At 41.1% G+C, this 12628-nt stretch overlaps 1 protein-coding gene across 3 annotated transcripts in view; it reads right to left on the bottom strand.

Moving 5' to 3' along the window:
• LOC126154582 (organic cation transporter protein-like) overlaps window positions 1-12628 on the bottom strand; it is a 73891-nt gene that overhangs the window by 43270 nt on the left and 17993 nt on the right. For 2 of the 3 annotated variants that reach the window (XM_049916164.1, XM_049916181.1), the window contains exon 2: window positions 3725-3871. In XM_049916164.1, the coding sequence (XP_049772121.1) occupies window positions 3725-3867 (143 nt within the window). In that variant the 5' untranslated portion in view covers window positions 3868-3871. Of the gene's footprint in view, window positions 1-2445; window positions 2491-3724; window positions 3872-12628 lie in introns of those variants that run through there. The other variant, XM_049916189.1, reaches the window with a different exon arrangement.

Genomic DNA, 12628 nt, shown 5'->3' with positions numbered 1-12628 from the left:
GTTTGTTTGTGTTTGTCATTGGAGCAGTAGGAACATGGCTTGCTTCTTCATCTTCTTACCTAAAATTTTATCAATGGTGTTGGGGTTGTGACGGTTTTGCTTCTCTTATTTCTTCGTTGATTGTCCTCGGTGTCGAAGTACTGGCTGAAAAAATAGGGGGCGGAAGCGCAACTACTGTCTACTGTAAATGATATAGCTGACAGACACACAGTTGTGTTTCAATGTTTTAATTTCACTGTTCACAACCCCCAAAAAATTAACAATTATATATGCATGGCCAGTGTGCTATTGTTCAAACTTTCCATAAGCATCATTAATAGTTTGCAGGCAAACCTTCACATACTGCTACAATAGTTTACTATTGAACATCTACGAACAGTAAAAACCTAACCACAAAGTTCACTGTTCTTGAAGAATAGAAAGGTATGTATGGAGCAGACACTGTCATTGTTTTAACACACAGCCTAATAGTGTAACACTTATTTCACAGTGAAGTTAAAGCGTTGTTGTTGTTGTAACCACCACAGGTTTCTTGTCTGAAATTCTGCTGCGGACTGACTGTCTCATGACCAAAAATCGGGCCCTTATATATCGTTACAATAATAGGCCCTGAAACTACACACTGTTCGATGTTTAATTTACAGAAATTACAATTAAAACTTACTGGTTCATATTTTCCACAAATGTATGGAGTTTTCTGTTGGAACCTTTTCACATACAAAGAATAGCATCTACATATCTCTATCAACATGTTTCGCCAGTGGTTCTCTCTTCATAAAATCAGTCTCCCACTTGTCCATGGACATTTCTGATAGTAAGGGCGATAAAGGTGAGCCTATTGTCAGACCATCTATTTGCCGATAACAGCTCCCTTCAAAGCAGTAATAATTTTGATTTAAACAACACTCCACTCTACTAGCAATGCTCAGCTGATCTTCTAGAGTTATGTTGTGTGAATACAACGATTGTGACACAATATCTATACAGTCTCGCACTGGAATACATGTGAACAAGCTATGCACATCCAAAGAGACTAATGTTGCATTTGTTGGAACTTTAACATCTATTAACTTGTTAACTAAATCCAAACTGTTCTTAATGCTATATTTCCCTTTGAAGCTCAGCTTCTTCTTCAAGATGATGTTGAGTCTCGTGGCAGTCTTGTGTACTGGAGCACCTATTGCAGGTACGACTGGACGGATTAGCACTTCTGGTTTGTGGAGCTTTGGTAAACCATGCAAAAGAAAAACAACCAGCTATCACAAAATGTGGTGTTTATAAAATCACATGCCGAGAGTGTCAGTCTTGCTACATTGGACAGATGTGGAGGTCAATCAATACCAGGCTTAAGGAACACCACAGAAGCTGGAGATTGAGGAAGCCTGATTCAGCCTATGCAGAACATTGCCTGAACAATAATCACAAATACACAATAGATGTAGAAGTCCTACACAAAGAGGAAAATGCGGCCAATCTCGACCAATTAGAAATTTTAGAAATTAAAAAATAGATGTGTATATCCCCACACCTATTATTAAATGAGCAAACCTAATTCAATTATTCACCTCTTTTAGATGAGATCACAACCCCAGGGTAGAAGAAAAACTTTGGGTCCCAGTCCACCATAGTTAAAAATATCTTAGCTGATGCATAACTTTAGTCTGGTCATTGTAGTACAATTGGCAAATGTGTAATAACGGATGTAATTTGTTTAAAAGATGGTCATTGATGTAAGTGTACATTAAGCTATGGATCGATACCTAAGAAGTTGAGATTATCATTGCCTCGTCATAATGTTTATCGATGTTTATCATCTTTGGGAATCAGTAATGTACTTGAAAATGGGTTTATAACCCGAAATCTAGGTTGTGCAATAACATTAATAATATTGTTTAGTTAATTAACAATGTTTCATCAAGAACCCACAGTTGATTCAATTAAAACACATTTCATTCTTCTCTGACACCTTTTTAGAACAGGAATCAAAACATAGCTGCGTTGTTTCTGTACTTGGTTCATACAATAAATTTACACATTATTTAAAATAAGTTTCTTGAATATTGTCATACATTCATGGAAGTGGACACATGCATAGCACAACTGAATGTGCAAAGAAATATGTACTTTTTTATAACCTGCAGGACTGACTACACATATTCAGACTAGCAAGATCAAAAAGGTTTTGAAACAAGAAAGGTTCATCTTATGCAGTACATGAATTGAAATATGCAGAATTCAAGGATTTATTTAAACTTTCTGCATCTATCATTAAAAACAGAAGTAGTGACAGTCTCAGAAATAAAGTTAACGGGCTAAAAGTGAAATGTTTTTGCTACCAAAAATTCAAGGCAAGAGTGATAGTACAGATACAACCACTCATCAGATTATAAGGAAATACATACATCTGGTAAACGACATCCTTTAAATATGGAAATATTGACTTACAAGATCTTCATCCTAAGATTCTGCCAATAAGTGGAAAGAAAAAGAAGTGACTGTTACATTGATGCAAAAATGGAGTCATTCCTGAGGAATTTTGTACTTAGTATAAGTCTCTTCCTACTTCAACTGCAGCCACCAACACAGTTCCTGAACCTGGTATAGAAGAAAGTGACAATAGTGATGCAGATGTATAAAGTGCAGGAAAAAAATAGCTTCTTCATTTTTTATAATCATTTAGTGATCTAATAAAATGACTGGATATACTGATTCCATTTACTTAGTGATTTGTTTTCGATACAGCTGTGCACAAATTGAAAAAAAAAAAACCTTGAATGATGTTTGTCAAAACCATATAAGAGCATCAATATTTATATTTTTTGTTATTTATTAAAAATGATCATTTAACTGGCCAGTCATGCATTAAGCTTTTCTACAAAACATCATTATTTCAAGAACCTTTGTGGATATAGCTAAAATTCATGTATCTGCTGAAATAATTACTGTGTGTGTGTGTGTGTGTGTGTGTGTGTGTGTGTGTGTGTGTGTGTGTGTCCGTTCTGTATCACACAATCTGGAAAGATTTAAAGGATGAACCAATAAATCAATTAGTTAATTACTGCAGTGGAATAATTCCTGTGATGACACAATTATTTGTAACTTAAAAAAGGAACTAAAAATTCAATTTTCTCAGTACTTTCTAAAATATAGTTAACAGATTTTTGCAGTAAGCCCATGATATCTAGCACAGCAGGAGCCAAGCAGCAATGCTTAAAATAGTAATTAAATTCATGCAACTGAGATAGTATGTTCTGTGAAAAATGTGTGCAAGCAAAAGCCACTGTGAAAATGTTGAGAATGGCTGCAGTGTGAAATGTTGTTCACTAAATAATATAAAAAAGTACATTTAAAAAAAACTAGAACTTCACCCAATTGAATTTCAACAATTTTAGCTGTTATAACCAGTAAATGAACTTCTTCTCTCTGATCCACTTGTTGTTTAGTTGCCCTCAGCAATGGAATCAACAGTGTGACACTTTCATTCAGTGGTTTAGATTCATGATTGAAATATTGATCATGATTTATAAATTATGCATGGAACTCACTGAAGTTTTGACTATGGATAATTCACTCCACATTAATCATAACATATTGGCAATGTATTCGTACTTAGAATGATGTGAGATAGAAATTAGGTTACAATTATAAAAGAAGAAACCACAATGATGCAAATAGTATAATGTAGCATCTGCATAATATGAAGGACATTATATTATCTCATTACCTGTGATTAGGTTTTGCTTGCAGAAACACGCCAGCTAGTTTGTGAAGTGCACATGATATAGCTGGGAGACAGAGTAAGAGGTAAATACGTGCTTGATATGGTCCAAAATCTCCAAGGTGTTGCAGAACATCATCATAGGCCATCTTTCTGTAAATAATACATCTTATTCAGTGCTATTATGTGTGTACACAATCTTTAAGATATACCACAGTCTGTTAACTATTTGGAATGAGTGAGATAAACAAAGTGTGAAAAAAAAGCCTATACTGCTAGCAACTTGGGACTGCTTACTTACACTGATATAAAATAGTAGACACAACAAAATTCAAACAGTACATCAACCACATCATGGTGAATTTGAAGTATGTTGAAGGTACCATAAGGATGTTATACAACTAACAAAATCAAAGTTATAAAAAGTGTCAATTATGAAAATAGATTAATGTACTAGGTTGCTAAACATAACTTTCTTTGCAATGAACAGTTCAGTTTCAGGCCACAAGAAGGTACAGAGTCTACTATGGAACAGTTAAGAAATGTTGTCCTTGAAACACTGGACGACACTGAACACATATCTGGCACCTTCTTGGGTCTGTCAAAAGCTTTTGGCATTGTTGACTACAGAATCCTATCACATGAACTAGAAATACTAGGAATAAGAGGTGTGAGAAATTAGTGGTGTGAGTGTTATATAGAAAACAGAGAGAAATGAGCTGAAATTACATGTACTTCAAGAAGATTACTAGTAAAACACTTACCAGGCTCAAAATATATTAATATAGGACTACCCAGGCGAATGAATTGGGCCCAAATCCTCTTTCTAACTTATACTAATGATTTCTCACAGAGTGTTAATCTGCAGAAAAAATACTGTTTGCAGGTGACAGCACCATGCTGATCACACATGAAACACAAGCACAGCTGACAAAAAACCAATGATGCTCTCAATGATGATCACTGGACAATAAAGTGACACTACATATAAAGAAGACAGACTGTATGAGCTTCCAATTAAATAAAATACACAACGGTGCTACATTAAAAGTCAACTCTGTACCAGAAAGTGTAAATCAGACCAAATTCTTGGACGAATATAGGCTGCCAGCTGAAATGGGCAGAAAATCTGAGGGTTTTGGCAAGTAGAGTATCTACACCTTGTTATAGGCTTTGAATTCTTGCTCCAGTTTGCAACATTTCATGCCTCCAAGTGACCTATTTTGGATAAATACATTTAGTCCTCGCTTATGGGATAGTGTTTTGGGGAATAAGTGCTGGGAACACACAGATTGTGTCTCGGGTATGGAAAAAGGCTGAGTGAATAATGACATATAGCAGCAGTAAGCGTATTGTGCTGAGTTATTTTAGATGCTAGAAATTTTGACTGTCCCTTGTGAATATATACTGCAGAATATAATGTACATAAGAAAAAATATTCACCGTATGAACACAAACAGCTCAATACATGAACATGGAACCAGAGCATGTCACGGTTTGCATCTAAACAGGAAAAAACAAGTCTAACACCCAAAACATTGTGTGATATCATGACTAAATCTGTACAACAGCTGACTCTGGAAAATTAATCCTGTGGCGCATAGCATCCACCACAGTGGCCAGATGTTAATGGTCACTTCTTTGGCATTTTCAATGAGTCCTGAGGTTTGAAATGCACACAGCCCACTGCAGTGGGCACACCCTACTGTTGTCATGCCCTGATGCATTTGCAGCCTCATGAATGAGAAAATGCCGGAGAAGTGACCATTAAAAAGTGCCCACTGCAGTGAAAATTGTGCACCATGGGGTGGGAACAGAGAAAAGGATAGGTGAGTGAAGGATGGTGACTAATGAAAGTTGAGGCCAGGAGGGTTACAGGAATGTAGGATACATTGCAGGGAGAGTTCACACCTGTGCAATTCAGAAAAGCTGGTGTTGGTAGGAACGACCAAGATGGCTCTGGCTGTGAAGCAGTCATTGACATGAAGAATACTGTGTTGGGAAGTGTGTTCAGCATCTGAGTGATTCAGCTGTTTCTTGGCCACAGTTTGTTGGTTGCCATTCATGCAGACAGTCTGTTGATTGTCATATCCATGTAGTACACAACACAGTGGTTACAGCTTAGCTTGTAGATCAGATGAATGGTTTCACAGGTAGCCCTGCCTTTAATGGGATAGATGATGCTTGTAATGGGACTGGAGTAGGTAGTGGAGGTGGGAGGATATGTGAGACAGGTCTTGCATCTGGGTCTATTATGGAGATATTAGCCATGAGGCAAGGGCTTGGGAGCAGTGGTTTAGTAGAGATGAATGAGGATATTGTGTAGGTTCAGTTGGCTATGGAATACCACTGCAGGATTATTGGGAAGGATAGTGCTTAGGACATTCCTCATTTCAGAGCTTGGTGAGAGGTAATCAAAATCCTGGCAGAGAATGTGATTCATTTGCTCCAGTCCTGGGTGGTAGTGAGTCACGAGGGGAATGCTCCTCTGTGACTCGACAGTAGGACTTTGGGACTTGGTGGGTGGCTGGTGAGATAAGGCAGGGGATATCTGTTTCCGAACAAGGTAGGGAGAGTAATTATGGTCTGGGATGGCCTCAATGAGACCACTGATGTATTTTGAGGGGGAATACTCGTCACAACAGATGCAATGGCCACAGGTGGCTAGGCTGTATGGAACAGACTTCTTTATATGGAATAGGTGGCAGCTGTCAAAGTGGAGGAATTGCTCATGGTTGGTAGGTCTGATGTGGAGGTACTGATGTGGCCATTTTCGAGGTGGAGGTCACTAACGAGGAAGGTGACTTGTTGGGTTGAGGAGGACCAGATGAAATGAAAGGGGGAGTAGGTGTTGAGGTTCTGGAAGAATGCTAATAGATGTCCTCACCATTGATCCAGATTATGAAGATACCATCACTGAATCTGAACTAAGTGAGGGATTTGGGATTCTGGGTGGTTACGAAGGATTCCTCTAGATGGCCCATGAATGGGTTGCCTTAGGGTGGTGTAATACGGGTGCTATTGCTGTATCCTGGATTTATTTGTAGGTGATGCCTTCAAAGGAGAAGTCATTGTGGGTGAGGATATAGTTGGTCACAGTGACCAGGAAGGAGACTGTAGGTTGGGAATCCATCAGGCATTGGGAAAAGGAGTGTTCAAATAGTGGAAAGGCCATGGACATTAGGGATGTTTGTGTAAAGTGAGGGGGCATCAGTAATGATGAGCAGGGCACAGTGTGGTAAAGGAACGGAGAGTCAGTTGAGAAAATGAATGGTATCTTTTATGTAGGCAGGTAGGTTATGGGTAAATGATTCTATCGGGTGGTGGTGGGGGGGGGGGGGGGGGGGGCACAGTGTTGAGCCACAATAAACATGTTGGGTGGTTGTGTTTATAGACTTCAGGAAGCATGTAGAAGGCAGGAGTTCGGGGAGTGGTAGGGATGGGGAGAGAGATAAACTCCAGGGAGATGTTCTGGGATGGGCTTTAGATTTGAGGAGAGACTGGAGATCCTGCTGGATTTCTGAAATGAGGTTACTGTGGCAGGGTTCATTAGTGGGTGAATCTAACAGCTGGTGGAGTTCTTCGACCAGGAAGTCCTTTCAGTTCAAAGAAATGGTGTTGGAGCCTTTGTCAGTAGGCAGAATTATGAGATTGGGATCAGTTTTTAGGTGGTGGATACCAGTTCTTTCTGTGGATGTAAGGTTAGCTTGTACGCTGAGGTGTTTGGTGAATGATGGTGAAGCAAGCTTTGAGATTAAGAAATTCTGGGAAGTCAAGAGCGAGTGACTTGGGGCAGTGGAGGTGTATCATGGTTGAATGGACGAGTGAGCTGAGTTAGAAGGGGTTCAATATTGGTTTTGGATTGTGTCTGGTTGGTAGGGTTGGTGGTGAAAAAGTGTTTCCACTGTAGTGACTGGGAGAAAGAGAGAGGGTCTTTTACAAGTCCAGCATGACAGAATTTCAGAGTGGGGCAAAAGGTATGGCCTTTGGAAAGAACTGATATTTCTGTGGGACTAAGGCTTTTGCAGGAAAGGTTCATGATTGAGTTTTGGGTCTGTTTAGGTTCTGGATCTTTTATGGTGGAGGGAGGGAGATTTTGATGGTGGGGTAAGTATAGTAGGTCTGTGAGGCAGAGTTTGTCAGCAATGAGGGGATGTGTGGGAGGTTTGGATGCTGTTATAAAGGTGGTAATCCAAGGCAGGAGTAGGAAGTGAACAGGCTGGAGGGTTTTTTTGAGGTGGTGTTGTGCCTGATGCTCTAGTTCTGGAGGGCAAAAGTTTCAGTGTGTGAGATGGGATACAGGAATTTTGGATTGTACAGCAATTTTATGGATGGAAAGAAGGTACTGTGGGGACGTTTGGGCCTGATTTATATGGTTTTGCAGGACTATGTTGGTGAGGGTTAAGGATTGATGGAATCTGAACAGAAGAAGGTTATTGTGGATGGAAGAGTGGCAGCCAGAGATGAGTAATTTGATGGTCAGGCCATTTGGGGGAATTACACGAGCCAGGCAGCAATGCAGGAATAGTATGTGGGAGTGGATTCTGGCTAGGAATAAGGAAAATTTTCCGTATTTGTGCAGAAGGAAGGAAGATAAAAACGCCTAAAAGTTCGTAAATAACGCTTAAATAGAAGAGAAAACGTCCGGAAAATACGTCATGATAGGTGGGGAAAATCACAAAAAGGTCTGAACAGATTAAGTATGAAGAAACAAGATGGAACGTGAGTGAGTAGGTCGGTAGAGAAATGCGAAAACAAACTGAAATCGACGTGAAAACACAATGAGATCAAAGGTAAAAATAAATAAATAGCCCATAATGTGGGATGGAGGTCAATGGGTAGACATGTATGAAGAAGATGGACAGCAGATGTGACTAGAGTAGTGAGGCTAGTGTGTGTGAACTGGAGTAAGAGAGGAGAAAGAAGCAATACCTCCACTTCAACAGCTGCCACCTATTCTGTACCAAGAAGTCCCATCCATACAGCCTAGCTACCAGTGGCCACTGCATCTGTAGTGACAAGCATTTTCTCTCAAAATACATCCAGGGTCTCACTGAAACTACACAGTATCCTCATCCATCCCTACTCAACTCTCACTCCTAATTCTTTGCCTCATGGCTCCATCTCTACAACAGACCCAGAAGCAAGATGTGATCCATGCATCCTCCCACCACTGCACCTACTCCAGTCCAGTTACAAGTACCATCTATCCCATGAAGGGAGGGCTATCTGTGAAACCAGTCATGCGATCTACAAGCTAAGCTGCAATGACTGTGCTGTGTCCTACATGGGCATAGCAACCAACAAGCTGCCTGTCTGCATGAGTGACCACTGACAAACTGTGGCCAAGAAACAGCTGACTCACCCAGATGCTGAATACACTTCCCAACACAGTATTTTTCATTTTAATGATTGCTTCACAGCCAGTGACATCTTGGTCGGATAGTTCCTACCAACACAAGCTTTTCTGAATTGCACAAGTGTGAACTCTCCCTGCAATGTATCTTACATAGAACTTAGAACTAACTAAACCTAACTAACCTAAGGACATCACACACATCCATGCTCGAGGCAGGATTCGAACCTGCGACCGTAGCGGTCGCGCGGTTCCAGACTGTAGCGCCTAGAACCGCTCGGCCACAACGGCTGGCCTGACATGAGGAAAGTTTCCAACCGATTTCTCATACACAAACAGCAGTTGACCGGCATTGCCTGGTGAAACGTTGTTGTGATGCCTCGTGTAAAGAGCAGAAATGCGTACCATCACGTTTCCGACTTTGATAAAGGTCGGATTGTAATCTATTGCGATTGCGGTTTATCGTATCGCGACATTGCTGCTCGCGTTGGTCGAGATCCAATGACTGTTAGCAGAATATGGAATCAGTGGGTTCAGGAGGGTAATACGGAACGCCGTGCTGGATCCCAAATGGCCTCGTATCACTAGCAGTTGAGATGACAGACATCTTATCCGCATGGCTGTAACGGATCGTGCAGCCACGTCTCGATCCCTGAGTCAGTAGATGGGGACGTTTGCAAGACAACAACCATCTGGACGAACAGTTCGACGACGTTTGCATGGACTATCAGCTCTGAGACCATGGCTGCGGTTACCCTTGACGCTGCATCACAGACAGGAGCGCCTGCGATAGTGTACTCAACGACGAACCTGCGTGTACGAATGGCAAAACGTAATTTTTACGGATGAATCCAGGTTCTGTTTACAGCATCATGATGGCCGCATCCGTGTTTGGCGACATCGCGGTGAATGCACATTGGAAGCGAGTATTCGTCATCGCCATACTGGCGTATCACCCGGCGTGATGGTATGGGGTGCCATTGGTTACACGTCTTGGTCACCTCTTGTTCATATTGACGGCACTTTGAACAGTGGACGTTATATTTCGGATGTGTTACGACCCGTGGATCTCCACTTCATTCGGTCCCTGCGAAACCCTACATTTCAGCAAGATAATGCACGACCGCATGTTGCAGGTCCTGTACGGGCCTTTCTGGATACAGAAAATATTCGACTGCTGCCCTGGACAGCACATTCTCCAGATCTCTCACCAATTGAAAACGTCTGGTCAATGGTGGCCGAGCAACTGTCTCGTCACAATACGCCAGTCACTACTCTTGATGAACTGTGGTATCGTGTTGAAGCTGCATGGGCAGCTGTACCTGTACACGCCATCCCAGGCGTGTCAAGGCCGTTATTGCGGCCATAGGTGGTTGTTGTGGGTACTGATTTCTCAGGATCTATGCACCCAAATTGGGTGAAAATGTAATCACATGTCAGTGCTAGTATAATATATTTTTCCAATGAATACCCGTTTATCATCTGTATTTCTTCTTGGTGTAGCAATTTTAATAGCCAGTAGTGTATAAGACAGCCATGGATTTTAAACTCCTCTTAAATTCTTATGATGTCTTTTAAGCTTTTGTCAAAATCTAAGTATCTTTTTCTACGTTTTGGAAGAGGAAGGCCAATAGAATCTTTTATATTTTCAAATTTAACATTTACTGCTTCTTTCTTCAGCTTATTTATTAGAAAGTGCGTTCGGATGTTTTTGATTTATTGAGTGATTTAGTTTCCCATATCAGCCTTCGACAAAATTCGTGGTCTTCTGCCTTGGTTAAAAACATTTCAATTGGTATATTAGGATTTTCCATCCACTGATACCTGCGAATTTCGGACCTTTTCTCCACTGGGCATTTCCTCCATTATTACGATCCACACTCCATCAACACTGTTTGGTGGAAGACGTGGCATTGCGGCACAATGCAGCAAAACAATCGGACTTCTTATCCATCCCTTTATTCCTCCGTTAAACCCAGCTCTTGTATTTTTTGACACAGATATTGGTCGAAGTGAAAATTGCAACCGGGATGCTTTCCGAGGAACAGAACCATCGTCAGTTTTCAAAAAACTATTACCTTCAGTTAATTTCAAAATATTTTCACTCAGTTGAACCTCTGAACTACTGCCAGGGTTCTGCGTCGTACCAGTCGCTTTCCATCTTGTTTTACACAATCCAATCCTGGAGTTCTCATAATTTGGCATATTTGCGACGAAATCTAAACCTTTTATCTTTCAAATCATGAAATTTAACGTAAAAAATTTGGGAAACATTCACTGCGGCTCCTTGGTGGATTCTATTTGCAGTTACGAATTCGTTTCTTAATCAGCACATCTGCTTCGTCAGGTGGGCAAGAATGTTGCTATTCAGCCACGATTCTGCCATGTGCACACTTTAAACGGCCCTAGCATTTACTCCGTTCGAAATTCACGCACAACCAGTTCGTATACTCATCACATTTTGTGTGCACCTGGTAGCGATGACCATCCTTGAAAAGACGCCGCTTCACTCTCTTTGCTGTCTTTAATTCCATCACTCACAGTGTGTAGAACTCATGTAACTTAGGCCTACAAAAGTCTCGTGGTGACAACACACCGCTGCTGGCGAACGACTGGCGTAAATCAACAAAGGGGGAGGCTCTGGTCGGAGAACCAAAGGTGCAAAATTGGTCGGAAGTCCCACAGTAACTGCGAAACCTCTGAAAAGGGTCGGAAACACCACGGGCGGATAGCCCACGAATGCTGTGTTGCTCTACTTGTGTAAACCGATGTGTTCATCCCTTCCAGATACTCAGTCCGAGTTTCAACTCCTTACAGCCACCACGCGAATACTGAGAGCGCTAACAGTGAAGTTGTGTTTTTACGAAAATGGAACAGTGGAATTTAGAGCAACGTTATGACATCACGTTTCATGTTAAACTTGGGGAACCCGCGAGAGTGACCTTCGAAAAGTTGAAACAGGCCTGTGGAGAACATTCCTTATCAAAAGCACAAGTTTTTCGCTGGCACAAATCGGTTTTGAAAGGCAGAGAACACGTTGAAGATGAACCTCGCCGAGGGAGACATTCAGCTTCAAAAACCGACGAAAACGTCGAACCTATGCATGCTCTTGTTCCTCCAGGACAAACTGTTAAACAAGTATTTTACAAAACTGTCCTCGAAAGCCTGAGGAAAGGGGTGAATCGGGTGAGAGTGGATATTGCGGAAAAGTGGATGTTGCATCATGGCAATGCTCCATGTCAGACTGCCATGTTCATCATGTCCTACAGGCCGCGTTTTTACGTGATCTGAGTCCTTGCGAAATTTTTCCCCGAAACTGGAAAATGATCTAAAAGGACGTCATTTTTGGACTCTGGAGAACATTGAAAAGAATGTGACCGACATGTTAAAGGCTGCACAAGTTCAAGCCTTTCAGCGCTGCTACCAAGATTGGAAACGATGACTACGCCGGTGTGTAGTTGCCGAAATGAACTACTTTGAACGGGACAGTATTGTTGTTTGAAAAAAATAAAAACTTTGGTAGATAAACAATGAGTCGCATTATTTTTCTCACA

Source organism: Schistocerca cancellata, chromosome 1 (genome assembly GCF_023864275.1).
Source record: "Schistocerca cancellata isolate TAMUIC-IGC-003103 chromosome 1, iqSchCanc2.1, whole genome shotgun sequence".
Lineage (NCBI taxonomy): Eukaryota > Metazoa > Arthropoda > Insecta > Orthoptera > Acrididae > Schistocerca > Schistocerca cancellata.
This window is presented reverse-complemented; position numbering and strand designations above follow the sequence as displayed.